The sequence below is a fragment of the Bufo bufo genome, chromosome 3 (genome assembly GCF_905171765.1).
Source record: "Bufo bufo chromosome 3, aBufBuf1.1, whole genome shotgun sequence".
Taxonomy (NCBI): Eukaryota; Metazoa; Chordata; class Amphibia; order Anura; family Bufonidae; genus Bufo; species Bufo bufo.
This window is the reverse complement of record NC_053391.1, coordinates 449102395-449124568: the sequence shown is the minus strand read 5'-3', so window position 1 is coordinate 449124568 and position 22174 is coordinate 449102395. Positions and strand designations below refer to the sequence as shown.

Below are 22174 nucleotides of genomic sequence, written 5' to 3'. Positions count from 1 at the left end.
TGACACCAAGTCCCAGACTGTCTTCCCACTGCTCCCCAGGTAGTCACGGCAACCGACCGGCTCCATGGTCTGATCTTTTCCCTCATAGATCCGAAATTTGTGGGTATAGCCTGTGGCCCTTTCACAGAGCTTATACAATTTGACCCCATACCGGGCACGCTTGCTTGGGATGTATTGTTTGAAGCCAAGGCGCCCTGTAAAATGTATTAGGGACTCGTCTACGCAGATGTTTTGCTCGGGGGTATACAAATCTGCAAATTTCTGGTTGAAGTGGTCTATGAGGGGCCGAATTTTGTGGAGCCGGTCAAAAGCTGGGTGGCCTCTGGGACGGGAGGTGGTGTTGTCGCTAAAATGCAGGAAACGGAGGATGGCCTCAAATCGTTCCCTGGACATAGCAGCAGAGAACATGGGCATGTGATGAATCGGGTTCGTTGACCAATATGACTGCAATTCATGCTCTTTAGTTAGACCCATGTTGAGGAGAAGGCCCAGAAAAATTTTAATTTCGGAAACTTGGACTGGTTTCCACCGGAAAGGCTGGGCATAATAGCTTCCCGGGTTGGCGGATATAAATTGTGTGGCATACCGGTTTGTCTCTGCCACGACTAAGTCCAAGAGCTCCGCTGTCAAGAACAGCTCAAAAAATCCCAGGGCCGAACCGATCTGAGCCGTCTCAACCCGAACTCCAGACTGGGCGGTGAAAGGGGGAACTAATGGTGCGGCTGAAGTTGGTGACTGCCAATCAGGGTTTGCCAGCACCTCAGGGATTCTAGGGGCTCTACGGGCCTGTCTGTGCAGTGGCTGCGACGGGGTAACTACTGCACGTGCCACCGTACCAGCTTCAACTGCCCTTCTGGTGGTCGCCACGTCACCATGTTGTACGGCAGTGCTGGTACTAGGTCCAGGGAGGGCTGCGCTGCTGGTGTATGCCTCACCACGTGATCCGACAGCGCCAGCCCCACTCTGCTGCTCTTGAAGCGGATCCTGCGCAACCTGTGGTCTAGCGACACGAGGCCGGGTACGCCTGGTTCTATCAGGGACCTCCACCTCCTCGTCCGAACTTTGGGTCAGAGAGCCACTGCTTTCTACAGGTTCATATTCTGACCCGCTAGATTCGTCAGATGAGGGTTCCCATTCCTCATCCGACTGGGTCAGAATCCTGTAGGCCTCTTCAGAAGAATACCCCCTGTTTGCCATTTGGACTACTAAATTTAGGGGTATTCCCTGAGACTACCCAAGAAAAAAAGCAAGCCTGTCTTACAAAGGGGAGGCTAGCGAAGTACCGGAGGCCGCTGCGGTTGATAAAAAATATCAAAACAGATTTTTTTTTATCGCCGCAGTGCTTGTAAAGTGAATGTGCAGTGATCAAAAAAAAAATAATTTTTGTCACTGCGGTGGGGCGGGCGTGGGTGAACGCACGTTTGGGCGACCGATCAGGCCTGATCGGGCAAACACTGCGTTTTGGGTGGAGGGCGAACTAAAGTGACACTAATACTATTATAGATCTGACCGTGATCAGTTTTGATCACTTACAGATACTATAAAAGTACAAATGCTGATTAGCGATACGCTAATCAGCGAATCAGTGACTGCGGTGCGGTGGGCTGGGCGCTAACCGATCGCTAACTACCTAACCAAGGGGCCTAAACTATCCTAAAACCTAACAGCCAATACTAGTGGAAAAAAAAAGTGACAGTTTACACTGATCACTTTTTGTCTTTCACTAAGTGATTGACAGGGGCGATCAAAGGGGTGATCAAAGGGTTAATTGGGGTGCAGGGGTGATCTGGGGCTAAAGTGTGGTGTTGGTGCTACTCACTGTGAAGCCTGCTCCTCTGCTGGATCCAACCGACGAAAAGGACCAGCAGAGGAGCAGACAAGCCATATAACAGATCATATTTACTAATATGATCTGTTATATGGCTTGTGATTCGTTTTTTTGAAAATCGCCAGCCTGCCAGCCAATGATCGTTGCTGGCAGGCTGGTGACGAAATTGTCCTTTAACTTTTGCCGGCCCGCCATGTGCATGCGCGGGCCGGCTTTGAGCGAAATCTCGCGTCTCGCGAGATGACGCGTATATGCGTGACTCTGCACAGCGCTGCCACCTCCGGAACGTGAATCTGCGTTAGGCGGTCCGGAGGTGGTTAAAGAACAATAAAATGTATTCTCTGACCTGTTAGAAAGGCACATGATGTAAACTGTTGCAAATGTAATCTTCTTACCAGTGTCTGTAGTTGTGCTTCTCAGTTGTGTCATGTGACCAACACTCTTACTTTCCAAATAACACAGCATCTTATGAGTGGACAGGAAGTTAGTTTCTCTATTTATTCCGATGGAAGCCTCAATGTCAGTCTCATAGGAATGACTAGAGAAGTAACTGACTTCCTATGTCAGTTGGAGATCAGAGAGTTGGTCACATGACAAAGCTGAGGATCAGAAGGGAGGAGATAGCTCACAAATACAGTCACTGATGAGAAGATCTCCTTCACTACAGATTACATCATGCATCTTTCTAACAGTTTATTTTTTGTGGGAGTTCTACTTTAAGTAACATAAAACTGGAAAACCTCTTTAATGGCTTTGCACAACAACACTATCTTAATATTACATACAGATACAGATTACAGATTATACTCATTTGTAATATAAGCACTGCAAGCGAATGAACATGCTTTTTATATGGTTTAATCATTATTTTACCAGGCTAATTGCAGAGTATTCTATTTGTGTATACTACTATTATGTTATCTAGTGGAATCAGCTCTATCTCTTAAAGGGGTTGTCCCACGAAAAATATTTTACAGTTTTCAAACCAGTACCTAGATCTGAATACTTTTGTAATTCAATGTAATTAAATATTTAATAAAATGTATCTGTATGGCGCCACCTCCTGTTTTTTTCTTACTTCTTTGTTCTGCCCACTGATATGGCTGCACATGCTCAGTTTCATCCTTCAACTGCCTCCTGAGCTGTGATAGGGAGAGTATAGACACACCTCCTGAGCTGTGATAGGGAGAGCATGGACACACCTCCTGAGCTGTGATAGGGAGAGCATGGACACACCTCCTGAGCTGTGATAGGGAGAGCTGAGACACACCTCCTGAGCTGTGATAGGGAGAGCTGAGACACACATCCTGAGCTGTGATAGGGAGAGCTGAGACACACCTCCTGAGTTGCAGCAGAAAAGACACTCCCCTTGAGCTGCCAGCTTGTTATAAATGTAGCAGAGCAATGAATGTGGAGATCTCTGGATCCATGTGAGGAACAGGACTGGTTCTAGCTTTGTTAGAAAGAGATCGTCATGTACTGTATGGTGTCTGATTATCATTTTTTACAATGATAATGGGATAACCCATTTAACTGTTATAACTTTTCCCACAGAATGTGGAATCGGAAGCGCCTCATCATATTCCAGAAAAGTCTCCACCAAAAGAATGGCCCCAAAATGGAGGGATTACATTTGAAAATGTTGAAATGCGTTACCGTGACAGCCTGCCTTTGGTTCTGAAGAACATTTCATTTAGTATTGAGCCACGAGAAAAGATTGGCATTGTTGGAAGAACTGGGTCAGGTTTGTGTACATTTTCCTCAGAAATATCTGTGACCATGCACACTTCTGTTCATTCTGCTATTAGCTATGATCACAAAGCAGATCTCTGACAAATAGAGAGATGGAAGAAAACTGAGTAGTTTGCGTTATTACGTACATATCTGTGATCCCTACTGAGTGCTCATATCTTATGTATAGGATGATTTTTTTGGCATTCTTTATACAGAGATGTCATTATTGCTTCATATCTATTATTCAGTGGACATTCTATATCTAGATATTCAGTGTTACTGGTCTGTTCCTCAGGATTTGGCTAGGTTCACATCTGTTTTTGCATTTCCATTCTGCTGTTCCATCATTGGAGCAGACAAATGAAAATTATGGCAGCTGGTGGACACCAATGATGCCTGATGGACCCCATTAAAGGGGTTATCCAAGATCTATAATGCCCCCCATATGCCCGGGCCCCTAACAGAGGTTGTACTTACCTTGCTCCCCGGCACCCGCATCACTTCTCATACTGGCTCGGCCGCTGCTGCATCTCCCTGTCACACGGAAGAAAACGTCTGGCGTCGGTGGGGCAGCCAATAGTAGCTCACAACAGGGACGAGCGTACCTAGCGTCACCTGTGTCTCGACCTGCTATTGGCTGCCCCCCGAAGCCGAATGCAGTGGCAACGCGGGTGCCGAGGAGCGAGGTAAGTACTATCTGTGTGAGGAGCCCGGGCATATGGGGGGCATTATAGATCTTGGATAACCCCTTTAACTTTAATAGGATCTGCAGGGGTGTCCATATTTTTTAGCAATTTTGATGTAATCTGCAATGGAGGCCTCTAACAGAGCCTCCCATGCAGATATGAATAAAGCCTTTAGGCTTTATGTACAGTCGTGGCCAAAAGTTTTGAGAATTACATAAATATTGGAAATTGGAAAAGTTGCTGCTTAAGTTTTTTTAATAGCAATTTGCATATACTCCAGAATGTTATGAAGAGTGATCAGTTAAATTGCATAGTCCTTTTTTGCCATGAAAATTAACTTAATCCCAAAAAAACCTTTCCACTGCATTTCATTGCTGTCATTAAAGGACCTGCTGAGATCATTTCAGTAATCATCTTGTTAACTCAGGTGAGAATGTTGACGAGCACAAGGCTGGAGATCATTATGTCAGGCTGATTGGGTTAGACTTGACCTGTTAAAAGGAGGGTGATGCTTGGAATCACTGTTCTTCCATTGTTAACCATGGTGACCTGCAAAGAAACGCGTGCAGCCATCATTGCGTTGCATAAAAATGGCTTCACAGGCAAGGATATTGTGGCTACTAAGATTGCACCTCAATCAACAATTTATAGGATCATCAAGAACTTCAAGGAAAGAGGTTCAATTCTTGTTAAGGCTTCAGGGCGTCCAAGAAAGTCCAGCAAGCGCCGGGATTGTCTCCTAAAGAGGATTCAGCTGCGGGATCGGAGTGTCACCAGTGCAGAGCTTGCTCAGGAATGGCAGAAGGCAGGTGTGAGCGCATCTGCACGAACAGTGAGGCGAAGACTTTTGGAAGATGGCCTGGTGTCAAGAAGGGCAGCAAAGAAGCCACTTCTCTCCAAAAAAAACATCAGGGACAGATTGATCTTCTGCAGAAAATATGGTGAATGGACTGCTGAGGACTGGGGCAAAGTCATATTCTCTGATAAAGCCTCTTTCCGATTGTTTGGGGCATCAGGAAAAAGGCTTGTCCGGAGAAGAAAAGGTGAGCACTACCATCAGTCCTGTGTCATGCCAACAGTAAAGCATCCTGAGACCATTCATGTGTGGGGTTGCTTCTCATCCAAGTGAGTGGGCTCACTCACAATTTTGCCCAAAAACACAGCCATGAATAAAGAATGGTACCAAAACACCCTCCAACAGCAACTTCTTCCAACAATCCAACAACAGTTTGGTGAAGAACAATGCATTTTCCAGCACGATGGAGCACCGTGCCATAAGGCAAAAGTGATAACTAAGTGGCTCGGGGACCAAAACGTTGACATTTTGGGTCCATGGCCTGGAAACTCCCCAGATCTTAATCTCATTGAGAACTTGTGGTCAATCCTCAAGAGGCGGGTGGACAAACAAAAACCCACTAATTCTGACAAACTCCAAGAAGTGATTATGAAAGAATGGGTTGCTATCAGTCAGGAATTGGCCCAGAAGTTGATTGAGAGCAAGCCCAGTCGAATTGCAGAAGTCCTGAAAAAGAAGGGCCAACAATGCAAATACTGACTCTTTGCATAAATGTCATGTAATTGTCGATAAAAGCCTTTGAATTTATGAAGTGCGTATAATTATATTTCACTACATCACAGAAACAACTGAAACAAAGATCTAAAAGCAGTTTAGCAGCAAACTTTGTGAAAACTAATATTTGTGTCATTCTCAAAACTTTTGGCCACGACTGTACACGGATGAGTGCAGGCCGAGTCTGTATTGCGGCCCCCAAACCCGTTCACTTGAATAGGTCCACAATCTGCAAGATACAGGGCGGTGCGCAGTGGAGGCACGGAGCAGAAGCTGACAGAAGCACTAGAGAGCACTTCCGTGGGATTTCGGTCCGTGTCTCTGCACCGCAAAAAATAGAACATATTTTATTTTTCACAGTGCGGACTGAATATTGCGGATCACAGACCCATTCAGATGAATGGGTCCGCATCTGCAAACAGTGGGCACACAGCTGGTGACCGTGCATTGTAGCTGTGCAAATAGTGGTCCGCAGCACGGGGCACATACGTTCATGTGCATGAGCCCTTATATGTATCTAGTTACATTCAATATACTGTACCACTCAATAGAAGCATAAGGGTACTTTAACATATCTTGTTCTAAATGTCAATGTATTTACCAGTGCTACATCATTACTTTACTGGACAGGCAAATCATCCTTGGCAATGACCCTTTTTAGACTGGTTGAACCATCTGGAGGTACGATCAGCATTGATAATGTCCATATCGATGCCATTGGACTGGTGGATCTAAGACAAAAACTTTCCATCATTCCTCAAGAACCAGTTCTTTTTGTTGGAAGTGTCAGGTAAGCTATAAGCAATATATGTTTTAAAGTGTACGGTACATATATATGTATAGCCAAGATCTAGTGTTATACTCCTCCCATCATATTTTCTATATTTTCTACTTTACCAAAAGAGCAAATGGATGGAGGGACGTTAAAATAAGCAAAAAAGTAAAGTTTTATTCAATGCATAACGTAGAAAAACGTGTAGAGGTGAATAACCTACAAATAGTCGTGTTGGGCCAAAGACCGGTCCAGTAATACTCAAAAGGGTGCACAGAAATGTGGTCACAATGCCCACTCAGTGTGTAGTGTGGGGGAACACTGTGAACACCCTATACTTGATACGGACCCGGATAATAATATATACAAATCCCACCGCTACTAGTGATTGGATGTAATCATCCAAGGAGCAGAGTAATGCCACTGCACTAGCTATGAGCTGGTGGGATAAGTACTAAATGGAATGGTATAACCACTGGGATTAACATTTGTACTCAGAGAGATGTAATGTCTTACAAAGAGGAGCCCAGTGGGATAACATTCGCAGCATTATCAAACTGTCCAGTACAAAGTCAGTCACTGGGCAGTTATGGTCAGCAAGAGGAATGGCTGTGCACTGTACCGTCCCTCAGACACTGACACTCGTGCGGTGCACAATATAACAGGTGATTGCTGGTCTGGCTCTTGTACCACCAGCAACCAGCAGTCCCTAGTAACACTTAGCTACGGCTCAACGTGTTTCTGTGCACATATCTCGTGCACTTCATCAGGAGGCAAAGTAGCAGTACACCTAAATCTGCCTAAGCCGAAACCCTAGTGTGGGAGACGGCGTGCTGCATCAACAAACATAGCCCCAGAACTGGGATGGCCGCGATGCGGCCATCAAAACGCTGTGAATTAAAGGGCAGACACCACACCCCCATGAGCACGCCTCCCATCACCAGCCAATCCGGCTTGAGAAACACTCATACTGATCCGGTCAGCTGACGAATGGGAGGGACGGAGATGCGCTCTGGGGAAAGCGCACTAGCGCTACATAGTAACATCTTAAGAGGGAATAAATATGCAGCATCTAGAAGAAATCGGTAACTGTAACAAAAGAGCAACTAGGGCGCCCCCAGATTACAGGCTATAATAGGCTATATTACAGGAAAAGCATGCATAAATAAACAAATAGAAGTGACAGCTATAAGGTATATATCGGGCATATCATGTGGGATATCATGTGGGATAGTGCCAATTGACACAGGCCAGAAATATTATGAACCCATAACTGAAAGATTGACTAGCAAAACTGACAACTCCAAATTATATAATGGCCCATAATGAAATAAGGACCATTGAAATACACTGCGTGCAGAATTATTAGGCAAATGAGTATTTTGACCACATCATCCTCTTTATGCATGTTGTCTTACTCCAAGCTGTATAGGCTCGAAAGCCTACTACCAATTAAGCATATTAGGTGATGTGCATCTCTGTAATGAGAAGGGGTGTGGTCTAATGACATCAACACCCTATATTAGGTGTGCATAATTATTAGGCAACTTCCTTTCCTTTGGCAAAATGGGTCAAAAGAAGGACTTGACAGGCTCAGAAAAGTCAAAAATAGTGAGATATCTTGCAGAGGGATGCAGCACTCTTAAAATTGCAAAGCTTCTGAAGCGTGATCATCGAACAATCAAGCGTTTCATTCAAAATAGTCAACAGGGTCGCAAGAAGCGTGTGGAAAAACCAAGGCGCAAAATAACTGCCCATGAACTGAGAAAAGTCAAGCGTGCAGCTGCCAAGATGCCACTTGCCACCAGTTTGGCCATATTTCAGAGCTGCAACATCACTGGAGTGCCCAAAAGCACAAGGTGTGCAATACTCAGAGACATGGCCAAGGTAAGAAAGGCTGAAAGACGACCACCACTGAACAAGACACACAAGCTGAAACGTCAAGACTGGGCCAAGAAATATCTCAAGACTGATTTTTCGAAGGTTTTATGGACTGATGAAATGAGAGTGAGTCTTGATGGGCCAGATGGATGGGCCCGTGGCTGGATTGGTAAAGGGCAGAGAGCTCCAGTCCGACTCAGACGCCAGCAAGGTGGAGGTGGAGTACTGGTTTGGGCTGGTATCATCAAAGATGAGCTTGTGGGGCCTTTTCGGGTTGAGGATGGAGTCAAGCTCAACTCCCAGTCCTACTGCCAGTTTCTGGAAGACACCTTCTTCAAGCAGTGGTACAGGAAGAAGTCTGCATCCTTCAAGAAAAACATGATTTTCATGCAGGACAATGCTCCATCACACGTGTCCAAGTACTCCACAGCGTGGCTGGCAAGAAAGGGTATAAAAGAAGAAAATCTAATGACATGGCCTCCTTGTTCACCTGATCTGAACCCCATTGAGAACCTGTGGTCCATCATCAAATGTGAGATTTACAAGGAGAGAAAACAGTACACCTCTCTGAACAGTGTCTGGGAGGCTGTGGTTGCTGCTGCACGCAATGTTGATGGTGAACAGATCAAAACACTGACAGAATCCATAGATGGCAGGCTTTTGAGTGTCCTTGCAAAGAAAGGTGGCTATATTGGTCACTGATTTGTTTTTGTTTTGTTTTTGAATGTCAGAAATGTATATTTGTGAATGTTGAGATGTTATATTGGTTTCACTGGTAAAAATAAATAATTGAAATGGGTATATATTTGTTTTTTGTTAAGTTGCCTAATAATTATGCACAGTAATAGTCACCTGCACACACAGATATCCCCCTAAAATAGCTAAAACTAAAAACAAACTAAAAACTACTTCCAAAAATATTCAGCTTTGATATTAATGAGTTTTTTGGGTTCATTGAGAACATGGTTGTTGTTCAATAATAAAATTAATCCTCAAAAATACAACTTGCCTAATAATTCTGCACTCCCTGTATGCCAGCTCCCCAGATGGTAATAACCCCTTATCAAAAGTATAAAAATACAAGAAAAGGATGATACTAAGGGAAGCAGGGGAGCAACACAATAATGATCATGGCGCGAAGAACATCCAACCAGGCGAGGGGGCGAGGTCTAGGGACCATTAAACCTAATGGCCTTAATGATGCCATATCCTATGTGCCATTCTTATAATTTGGTCACCGCTTGACCTTGCCCCCTCGCCTGGTTTGATGTTCTTCGCACCATGATCATTATTGTGTTGCTCCCCTGCTTCCCTTAGTATCATCCTTTTCTTGTATTTTTATACTTTTGATAAGGGGTTATTACCATCTGGGGAGCTGGCATATTTCAATGGTCCTTATTTAATTATGGGCCATTATACACTGCTCAAAAAAATAAAGGGAACACTTAAACAACACAATGTAAACTCCAAGTCAATCACACTTCTGTGAAATCAAACTGTCCACTTAGGAAGCAACACTAAATGACAATCAATTTCACATGCTGTTGTGCAAATGGGAAAGACAACAGGTGGAAATTATAGGCAATTAGCAAGACACCCCCAATAAAGGAGTGGTTCTGTAGGTGGTGACCACAGACCACTTCTCAGTTCCTATACTTCCTGGTTGATGTTTTGGTCACTTTTGAATGCTGGCGGTGCTTTCACTCTAGTGGTAGCATGAGACGGAGTCTTCAACCCACACAAGTGGCTCAGGTAGTGCAGCTTATCCAGGATGGCACATCAATGCGAGCTGTGGCAAGAAGGTTTGCTGTGTCTGCCAGCGTAGTGTCCAGAGCGTGGAGGCGCTACCAGGAGACAGGCCAGTACATCAGGAGACGTGGAGGAGGCCGTAGGAGGGCAACAACCCAGCAGCAGGACCGCTACCTCCAAGGAGGAACAGGAGGAGCACTGCCAGAGCCTTGCAAAATGACCTCCAGCAGGCCACAAATGTGCATGTGTCTGCTCAAACGGTCAGAAACAGACTCCATGAGGGTGATATGAGGGCCCGACGTCCACAGGTGGGGGTTGTGCTTACAGCCCAACACCATGCAGGACGTTTGGCATTTGCCAGAGAACACCAAGATTGGCAAATTTGCCACTGGCGCCCTGTGCTCTTCACAGATGAAAGCAGGTTCACACTGAGCACATGTGACAGACGTGACAGAGTCTGGAGACGCCGTGGAGAACGTTCTGCTGCCTGCAACATGCTCCAGCATGACCGGTTTGGCATTGGGTCAGTAATGGTGTGGGGTGGTATTTCTTTGGAGGGCCGCACAGCCCTCCATGTGCTCGCCAGAGGTAGCCTGACTGCCATTAGGTACCGAGATGAGATCCTCAGACCCCTTGTGAGACCATATGCTGGTGCGGTTGGCCCTGGGTTCCTCCTAATGCAAGACAATGCTAGACCTCATGTGGCTAGAGTGTGTCAGCAGTTCCTGCAAGACGAAGGTATTGATGCTATGGACTGGCCCGTCCGTTCCCCAGACCTGAATCCAATTGAGCACATCTGGGACATCATGTCTCGCTCTATCCACCAACGTCACGTTGCACCATAGACTGTCCAGGAGTTGGCAGATGCTTTAGTCCAGGTCTGGGAGGAGATCCCTCAGGAGACCGTCCGCCACCTCATCAGGAGCATGCACAGGCGTTGTAGGGAGGTCATACAGGCACGTGGAGGCCACACACACTACTGAGCCTCATTTTGACTTGTTTTAAGTACATTACATCAAAGTTGGATCAGCCTGTAGTGTGTTTTTCCACTTTAATTTTGAGTGTGACTCCAAATCCAGACCTCCATGGGTTGAAAAATTTGATTTCCATTTTTTTTATTTTTGTGTGATTTTGTTGTCAGCACATTCAACTATGTAAAGAACAAAGTATTTCAGAAGAATATTTAATTAATTCAGATCTAGGATGTGTTATTTTTGTGTTCCCTTTATTTTTTTGAGCAGTGTATAATTTGGAGTTGTCAGTTTTGCTAGTCAATCTTTATCAGTTATGGGTTCATAATATTTCTGGCCTTTGTCAATTGGCACTATCCCACATGGTATGCCCGATATATATACCTTATAGCTGTCACTTCTATTTGTTTATTTATGCATGCTTTTCCTGTAATATAGCCTATTATAGCCTGTAATCTGGGGGCGCCCTAGTTGCTCTTTTGTTACAGTTACCGATTTCTTCTAGATGCTGCATATTTATTCCCTCTTAAGATGTTACTATGTAGCACTAGTGCGCTTTCCCCAGAGCGCATCTCCGTTCCTCCCATTCGTCAGTTGACCGTCTCAGTATGAGTGTTTCTCGAGCCGGATTGGCTGGTGATGGGAGGCGTGCTCATGGGGGTGTGGTGTCTGCCCTTTAATTCACAGCGTTTTGATGGCCGCATCGCGGCCATCCCAGTTCTGGGGCTATGTTTGTTGATGCAGCACGCCGTCTCCCACACTAGGGTTTCGGCTTAGGCAGATTTAGGTGTACTGCTACTTTGCCTCCTGATGAAGTGCACGAGATATGTGCACAGAAACACGTTGAGCCGTAGCTAAGTGTTACTAGGGACTGCTGGTTGCTGGTGGTACAAGAGCCAGACCAGCAATCACCTGTTATATTGTGCACCGCACGAGTGTCAGTGTCTGAGGGACGGTACAGTGCACAGCCATTCCTCTTGCTGACCATAACTGCCCAGTGACTGACTTTGTACTGGACAGTTTGATAATGCTGCGAATGTTATCCCACTGGGCTCCTCTTTGTAAGACATTACATCTCTCTGAGTACAAATGTTAATCCCAGTGGTTATACCATTCCATTTAGTACTTATCCCACCAGCTCATAGCTAGTGCAGTGGCATTACTCTGCTCCTTGGATGATTACATCCAATCACTAGTAGCGGTGGGATTTGTATACATTATTATCCGGGTCCGTATCAAGTATAGGGTGTTCACAGTGTTCCCCCACACTACACACTGAGTGGGCATTGTGACCACATTTCTGTGCACCCTTTTGAGTATTACTGGACCGGTCTTTGGCCCAACACGACTATTTGTAGGTTATTCACCTCTACACGTTTTTCTACGTTATGCATTGAATAAAACTTTACTTTTTTGCTTATTTTAACGTCCCTCCATCCATTTGCTCTTTTTGTAACCAACGTCTAGGGACGTATACCTCCATTACCTAGTTCTCCGCAATTATTTTCTACTTTACCGCCTAAAATACATTCAATGATCACATTGCTGAGAGTTGATGTTGCTAACAGCTGGTCAGAGAGGATATAAAAATGAGAAAAAACATAGCGAACTGATAGTGGTTACATGAATCTAAGTTATTACTAACACCACAAAGTGTGTGAAACATATACCAAAATATACAATTCTAAATTTTAGGTGGAACTTGGACCCATTGAATCAGTACACAGATGAGGAGGTGTGGAACGCATTAGAAAAGACTTACATGAAACAACACGTACGTATAAATCACAAACTGCCACCATGAGGACGGTTTCACTGGCACAAGTGTGTTCCTACAACTGACACCACATATGACAATTCCTCAGCCATGTCTATGGTATATTCTACGGTATATTAAATGCTTCCTAATTACGTGAGCTATAGCCATGTCCATCACAATTACAGAAAATGTAATATGTAATGTCATTTAGTGAAAATGTACTACATGGTCAACAATGGGCACAATAATATGCTAATATAACTACATAAAAGAATTCTGAAGCCCAGATGGCTTATGTATTGTGCTATCATTATATAACAGTTGTGGTGATGTGTACAGTGCTGGAAGGCGTGTATGTCCCACCCAGGTACCTCAGCCGGGTGAGATAAATAAAATCCAGAAAGCTGCCAGTTTTTCAGCAAAGGTTAGTTTGCTGAGACAGTTTTGTCTACATTTTGTTCTGGGCTGGATTTTTGTTGGACTGGTGGATAGGTTTGGTAGTGGGATCTGCCAGTCCACGCCCTTCAAATACGGATGTTGTCTTGTGCCGGAGGTGATAGCGGGTGAGGCCTGCTGTAATCAAGAAGGGATAAAACCAACCCTCTGTGTGTCAGTCTGTGAAGAGAGGACTTGGAAACAGAGGCCTACAGAGGCTCTGGGTGGTCTCAGCCAGGAGGATGTATTTTCCTTTGCAGGTTGTGGTCACGGAAGAAGCTCCCCCTGCTGGTAAAGGTGATTTTGAAATGCTGATTGTTAATGTTGGTAGCACAGAGCTGAGGGAGCCCACTGTAGTAAATGTGCTGGAAGGCGTGTAAGTCCCACCCAGGTACCTAAGCTGGGTAAGATAATTAAAATTCAGAAAGCTGCCGTGGTTTCAGCAAAGCTTAGTTTGTTGAGACAGTTTTGTCTACGTTTTGTTCTGGGCTGGATTTAATTTGGACTAGTGCAGGGATGGGCAAACTGCGGCTCTCCAGCTGTTGTAAAACTACAACTCCCAGTATGCCCAGTCTGCCTACAGCTATCAGTCTGCAGCAGGGCATGATGGGATTTGTAGTTTTACAACAGCTGGAGAGCCGCAGTTTTCCATCCCTGGGACTAGTGGATAGGTTTAGTGGGATCTGCCAGTCCACACCCTTCCAGTACGGGTGTTGTCTTGTGCCGGAGGTGATCGCAGGTGAGGCCTGCTGTAATCAAGGAGGGATAAAACCAACCCTCTGTGTGTCAGTCTGTGAAGAGAGGACTTGGAAACAGAGGTCTACAGAGGCTCTGGGTGGTCTAAGCCAGGAGGGCTGAGGGGCCACGAGGCTATGTGTAGCCAGATCTCTTCCCTTATGGACTTGTTTTTGATGAACGGATCTGCTAAGGCCTGGACCTTGAGACCCTGTGTATAAGCTGTGCTTAGAGGAGAGTCAGGGAAACAAACTCTGTGTTAGTTAGAGCCCAGATGGGCAGGTGTTTATTTTGATGCTTATGTGCGGATGCTGAAGTGCCACAATAAAGCACCAGTTTGGACTATGAATCCTGTTGTTTGCGAAGAAGTCTGTGATTGCGACCCCCTGAGAGAGAGCGACCCCTTACACAGTATATATAGAATGCATTATACTTACCGTATCATTCAGGTGGATGATCAAAAACAGCCCAAGCAATAAACATAAGTGGAGTTTAATGCTTTCAGGACCAGTATATATCATTTGACCCAGTATGTATAATATGCACTGTATATGTCTAATGATAACGACAACAATTATATTTAGAAGACAAGCAAAAAATATTCTTTTTTAAACATTTTAGGTACAAAATCTGCATGGAAAGCTGCATACTCTCGTCACAGAGAATGGGGGCAATTTCTCAGTTGGAGAACGTCAACTCTTGTGCATGGCACGGGCTTTACTGAGAAAAAGTCAGGTATGTGTGTGTGTGTGGGGGGGGGGGGGGGGGGGGGGGGGAAAAATGGGCATGCTGTTTATCATTTATGCAATTAATGCCATACCTGAAAACATTTGAATTGATTCATGATAGAAAAGTGCTATTGTGACATCATGTTTTTAGGGAGTGTTTGAAGACCTGCTTGATTAGAAGAATTATGGGGGACATTTATCAAACTGAGGTAAAAACTAGCTTAGTTGCCCCTAGCAACCAATCAGATTCTACCTTTCATTTTCCAAAGGAGCTCTGAAAAAATGAAAGATAGAATCTGATTGGTTGCTATGGTCAACTAAGCTAGTTCTACTTTACACCAGTTGTCTGGCCATGGAGCTGACAACCCCTGAGGTCCTAACCTGTGCCGCTGAACATAAAAATGCCCCACTCACCTGTCCACGGTCGCCCCACTGCTCTGTTCCTGGTCACTTCCAGTCTCCGCAGGTCTAGGAAGCAGCTTAATCCAATCACAGGCCTCAGTGGTCACGACGGCTTGAACGTTAAATCACAGCAGTGATGTTCCGTTCAAGCCTCTGGCAGAGGCTTATCTCCCTGAGAGCAAAAGACAGATGAAATCCAACTTACTGATCCTTATCGGAAGGTCCTGGTACATGTTCCATGGTCAGCTCAACTAATTTTCATTGCCTGCTTAAAGGGGTTGTGTCACTTCAGTGGCATTTATCATGTAGAGAAAGTTAATACAAGGCACTTACTAATGTATTGGTTTTATCCATATTGCCTCCTTTGCTGGCTGGATTCATTTTTCCATCGCATTATACACTGCTCGTTTCCATGGTTATGAGCACCCAGCAATCCATCAGTGGTGGTCGTGCTTGCACACTATAGGAAAAGGCACCATCCTGTCTCGTGGCCGGGACTGTGGGGGCTCACATAGGCTGGTGCTTTTTTCTATAGTGTGCGAACACGGCCACCGCTGCTGGATTGCAGGGTGGTCGTAACCATGGAAATAAGCAGTGTATAATGTGATGGAAAAATAAATCCAGCCAGCAAAGGAGACAATATGGACAATCACAATACATTAGTAAGAGCCTTGTATTAACTTTCTCTACATAATAAATGCTGTTTGCTGAAGTCACACAACATCTTTAACTCTGGAGGACCTGTTCTGCCCAGCATTACACCTAGAGTTCATTAACTTGGACACTGTGTAACGCTCTAAAAGGTTGTGCGGTGGTATGATACTAAAATAGAAAAATCACAAATTATGTCACAAGTGTCGGTTTGCAACAAAATTTGGACATTTTTAGATTTGCTCAATCCACTACAAAAATTGAGCAGGAGTAGGCGAGCTGCAAATGGGACCTCTGCTTCCCTGCTCTTTTAAAAATATGAGTGCCAGATATCATAACAACACATTACACCAGAAATCTACTTTAGCTCCTGGAAGGAGTAGAAGTCAGTTCTGGTGCATGGACAGCAGGGGGCAGCCAGGTGTTTACTAAGACAGGCGTGTTCAACTGTCTTTTATGTTTCTACATTTTACATGCTTGACTATATTTTAAGACTTTATTTTAAATTAGATATTACTGCTAGATGAAGCGACTGCAGCAATTGACAATGAGACTGATGCACTGATCCAGGACACCATTAATGATGCCTTTATTGAATGCACGGTGCTCATCATAGCTCATCGCCTCAATACTGTGTTCCATTGTGACAGAATAATGGTGATGGACCATGGCAAAGTAAGTAACAATACTTGAATTAATACAAGGCACTTACTAATGTATTGTTATTATCCATATTGCCTCCTTTGCTGGCTGGATTCATTTTTCCATCACATTTTACACTGCTTATTTCCATGGTTACGACCACCCTGCAATCCAGCAGTGGTGGCCGTGCTTGCACACTATAGGAAAAAGCTTTTTCATATAGTGTGCAAGTACGGCCACGGCTGTGGGATTGCAGTGCGGTCATAACCATGGAAACGAGCAGTGTATCATGCAATGGAAAAATGAACCGAGCCAGCAAAGGAGGCAATATGGACAATTACAAAGAAATTCTGTTAAACAACCTGCACCCATATGCTGGTAGACTTACTGTTCTTCCCTGCTTAGCAGCATTGCTGACCACCCATTGTGCAGAGGATGGTAGTGTGGCCCCTTAATCGGTCCCAAATGGGGCCAGTTATTGCAGCGGCAGCATTTACAACCATTGAAAACTGACCTTACTGTATGAGCCCAAAGCATAGCTACGGTACTGCATTGCATGTATATTGTAGATCCGTATAATTTGTACTTTATTCGCACAATATAATGATTATTATATAGTGAAATATGTTTTTACTAGAAACATAAAACCTCTTTTTATCAATATAGAGGTTTCTATATAATATGTATCACCTGGCAAGAAAAAAAATAGTCACAAGGAATCAGATGTAAATTATGAACATGGCAGTGGTGTAGCTATAGGGGAAGCAAGGGAAGCGGCTGCTTTGGGGCCCGAACTCAGAAGGGGCCCATCCAGGATGAGGTCTAAAAGATTTTATTGTCAGGACCCCCTCAACAATATTATAAGATTACATTATATACAGGGAAACGGACAGAGCGGCTGCTCGGCCTGGTCTAAGAGAGCGATTTTGACTAGCCACAGAAGTGGGGGTTGTAAAGGAGGAGGGGGTTGCAACAAAGAAGTTGCTTCTGGGGGGGGGGGGGGGTATTAAAAAATTTGCTGTAGGGCCCAGTGATTTCTAGCTACGCCACTGGAACATGGATTCATTTTAGTCTTTGTGGTAATTTTTTTTTTTTTAAAGCGGGGATCTGGCAAGAAGTTTGAATGAATGAATCAGTGGTCGAAAATGCATACTACACATTCAAAGTCTATGTTAGTGTCGGAAAGAACCACGTACTATGCTTGACTAATGCTACTTTCACACTAGTGTTTCTTGTGGATCCGTCATGGATCTGCAAAAACGCTTCCGTTACAATAATACAACTGCAGGCATCCGTCATGAACGGATCTGGTTGTATTATGTCTTCTATAGCCATGATGGATCTGTCTTCAACACCATTGGAAGTCAATGGGGGACGGATCCGTTTTCTATTGTGCCAGATTGTGTCAGAGAAAACGGATCCGTTTGGCTCTGCTTTGCCAGGCGGACACCAAAACGCGGCAGACAGCTTTTTGGTGTCCGCCTCCAGAGCGGAATGGAGACGGAACGGAGGCAAACTGATGCGTTCTGAGCGGATCCTTATCTATTCAGAATGCATTAGGGCAAAACTGATCTGTTTTGGACCGCTTGTGAGAGCCCTGAACGGATCTCACAAACGGAAAGCCAAAACGTCAGTGTCACTGTCATTGTAATGCCTCTTTAACATACATAAATATACATAATATAATTATAATTTCCTAAACATTTCATATGCAGGGGCAGACTGGGAACTTATAGTGGCCTTGGAAAAAAATAACTAAAAGTGGCCCCATGTTTTAGGGGGGTCCAAAGTGACTGAAGGTGGGGCAACAGAAGTAGGTGGGGTCAGTAATATCATAGCGCAATATACATCCCCAGCAGATTGATATACCACAGTGCAGCACAATAGCTGCCATTTCTGTCCTCCTCCTCCTCCTCCTCCATTTGTCTCTGATTAGGATATGGGGCAAGGGGCTTAGCAGTTGAATTAAGGAGGAAATGTGCAATCGCTGGCTGGGTATATGAGTACCTGAGCTCGCTATGTACCTGGTCAGCGGCAGAGAGGGGGGCTTCAGTGGCCCCCTGGGGCATTGGCCCACTGGGAAATTCCCCTGTAAGGTCTATGGCCAATCCGCCCCTGCTCATATGCAAAACTCATCTTCTTCTTATTATTTATTTATTCATTCATTTATTCTCTTTTGAAGATCATCGAGTTTGACAAGCCATCAGTCCTGTTGTCCAATGAAAGCTCTACATTCCATGCCATGGCAGTTGCAGCTGAAAGAAGATCTTTTAACCAACAATAGACAAATAAGAAATGATCCTGTATGTATATGTCTTATATGATATGAGTAATTGGGCTCCCAGTACACGGACATTTACCATACTTTCCAACTGTCCTGATTTTACTGGGATAATATGCAAACTGGCCGTCAAAAGAGGAAAGGCTACTGCAAGCCCCGCTCTCAATGTCTTTTGTGAACCTTACAGAGCATTTTGGGGTTTCCTGGTGATCCGATTGGCGGGGCTTAGAGGGTTTCTGTCTTCCAAAAAATGGGTATTAAGCTGGCTGATATTAGCGATGTGCTAATGTCAGCTGAACATAACTATTAGTGACATCTCCCTGCGTGGCGCTGTTATTAATAAATAAGTACTTTTATAATATGCAAACGAACCTCTAGGAGCAGGGGGGAGCATTGCTCCTGCACCTAGAGGCTCCGTTCTCTCACCTCTTCACACGCCTTGCTAAAGTTGATTGACAGGGCCAGGCATCGTTGGTCTCTTCCAGCCCTGTAAATCCCGCGCAGTCCCGTTCAGTATTCGGCGCAGGCGCAGTGAGTGAAGGACGCTCACCTGCTGTCGGCTGTCTTCACTTCCGGGGAGCACTGTGATGTATTTGGCGCAGGCGCAGTGAGCGTTCTTCACTCACTGCGCCTGCACCGAATACTAAACGGGATGGCGCAGGAGTGGGGTTTACAGGGCTGGATGAGACCAACGATGCCTGGCCCTGTCAATCAACTTTAGGAGGGCGTGTCAAGAGGTGAGAGCCTCTAGGTGCAGGAGCAACGCCCCCCCGCTCCTAGAGGCTCATTTGCATATGATAAAAGTACTTATTTATCAATAACGACGCCGCGCAATGAGATGTCACTATTACAGTTATGTTTGGCTAACATTAGCACATGGCTAATGTCAGCCAGCTTAATATCCATTTTTTGATGACAGGAACCCTTTAAATTTCCAAAAATTTTACTTTTTACATGTTGGTAGGTATAATTTACACAGCCAAGTAATTTACATGTTTTAAAAGTTTGTTCCATGAAAAATATTTAAAACCAGCACCTGGAACTGAAGACTTTTGTATATGTATCTCTTTTCTTTAATTCTCTGTCCACATCACTGAAGTGTACGTACATGCTCATTTCCATCCTTAAACTGCCACCAATCCTATATTCTTTTAGAAGCTATGACAGTTACAGGAAGACACCTGCATCAGAAAGGACACACTCACTGAGCTGCCAGCAGAAAAAATCTATCAGAACAATTTCCATTTTTATTTTTTATTTTTTAATTTTTACATTTATTTTTACATCAATTTTACTAAAATTACTTGAACTAACAAAAGAGGAAATATCAGGTCTACATAAAAAAGGAACATTTAAAGAGGACCTGTGACCAGCAGCAGAGGCTGTTAATCTATTAAATGATTGTAATTTATGGTCCTTGATTATAATTGTTCTTGTAGAAAACAGAATAAGGATGAAAAGCCTATTGATCTAATAGTGACGTATATCTAAATCTGTTTTGGTAAAGGCAGCATGCAATTTTGAAATTGAACTACACACATGCTCATTGATAACTGAGGAATGCCTTAAAACATTCTCTCTATCTCATTATTCTGGCATTTGGCAAATAATAATAATTATGGTAATCCTAATTGACCAACAACAGGAAAGGTTTATTCTGATTTCATGTCAGATATTGAGAAAAACGTGCATATGTGTCTTTTTATATAGTGTATGTAAACTTCTGGTTTCAACTGTGTGTATGTATGTATGTGTGTGTGTGTGTGTGTGTGTGTGTGTATATATATATATATATATATATATATATTTGGAACATGGTTGAAGTGAGACTTTTCCTGCCCTATTAGAGCTCACAGCCATTAGTTGTAGTCATATGATAAATCACAAGACATGGCTTATTTTAAACTTCTAATTTTAATAAAATGACTATGTAATGTTCTGTCCGTAAGAACCACCAGCTACTGTCAGCCAAAACAGGTTACCGGTTCATTTGAACCCTGCACTACGGTGGTCAACCACCTGCCCCTCTTAGACCTACAAATATCAGTTTCCATGCAGTTGACCTATTGGCCTATCACTTTGAATGTGAGAAATATTGTTTTTGATGTTTGTTTTTTACTGTGACACATCCAATAATTTAAACACAAAACATAGACATATAATGTGCATAAGTAACCCCCCACCCCAAAGTCAGTACTTTGTTGGGTCACCTTCTGCTGCAATTACAGATGCAAGTCTCATGGGGTATGTCTCTATTAACTTAACACATCTAGACAAAACTGCTTCAACTCCTTCAAATTTGATGGGTTGTGGTGATGTACAGCAATCTTCAAGTCACACCTTCATTCTCCATTGAAGACATTGAAAGAGTTTGTGCCATAAAGTACTTTTTACTCTATTACTTCTCCCACTCCTTCCTGGATAGTTTTGCTTTTCAAATTTACCTCATTTGCAGTTTTCTCTTATCCCCCAGGCTTGAATCCTACTTCCTGGTTTGTCATGTGGCTGCTGTCCCATCATGCCTTAGGGCAGTGATATGTGTCCTGGCATCAGTAGGACATGTGACACTAACCATGCCCCTTGTTCTTACCAATCACACTTGTGCGTCCTACACTACAAGGCTACAATGCAGGACATAACCTACAGCAACTGAATATCCAAACAGGTTTGCCTCAGCTTGCAGTGGTAGGGTTATAACTTAAGAATAAGGCAGTTTTGATAAATGGTGGTATTTGGGGAAAGTCATATAACAGCATCTTTTGGGCGTTATACATTTATATTAGTGGCACAACCCTTTAAGTGTTTCCCTGTTAAACCACTCCATTGCAGCTTTAGCAGTATGTTTAGGATCATTGTCCTGCTGAAAGGTGAGCCTCCACCCAGTCTCAAATCTCTGACAGACTGAAACAATTATTCCTCAAGAATTGTCCTGTATTTACTGCCTTCAATCTCAGACAGAAAATAGAATACTTTAACAGTTCCTAGACACAGTTTCTCTGGTGTACAAATTGGAGTGGGGGTTCTGCCATGGTGATACGATTGGGAACTTCCTGGAAAGGTACTGCACACTACTTGTAGACAAGGAACCCAAGATGAAAAAGTATTTATTATATTTAATTTATTGAACAAAGTGTGATATGTTGGACCTACGAAGTCATTAATAATCTTGCTTAGGCTACTTTCACACTACCGTTCGGGGCTCCGCTTGTGAGTTCCGTTTGAAGGGGCTCACAAGCGGCCCCGAACGGATCCGTCCAGTCCTAATGCATTCTGAGTGGATGCGGATCCGCTCAGAATGCATCAGTCTGGCTCCGTTTGTCCTCCGCTCCGCTCAGCAAGCAGACACCTGA

At 44.0% G+C, this 22174-nt stretch overlaps 1 protein-coding gene across 1 annotated transcript in view; it reads left to right on the top strand.

Annotated features, from left to right (window-relative positions):
• LOC120995724 (multidrug resistance-associated protein 5-like) overlaps window positions 1-19102 on the top strand; it is a 116978-nt gene extending 97876 nt beyond the window's left edge. Inside the window, exons 26-31 of the mRNA XM_040425103.1 lie at window positions 3383-3572; window positions 6449-6608; window positions 12887-12965; window positions 14742-14855; window positions 16412-16576; window positions 18726-19102. Coding sequence (XP_040281037.1) covers window positions 3383-3572; window positions 6449-6608; window positions 12887-12965; window positions 14742-14855; window positions 16412-16576; window positions 18726-18827 — 810 coding nt within the window. The 3' untranslated portion in view covers window positions 18828-19102. The remainder of the gene's footprint in view (window positions 1-3382; window positions 3573-6448; window positions 6609-12886; window positions 12966-14741; window positions 14856-16411; window positions 16577-18725) is intronic.
• Window positions 19103-22174: the final 3072 nt, after the last annotated feature.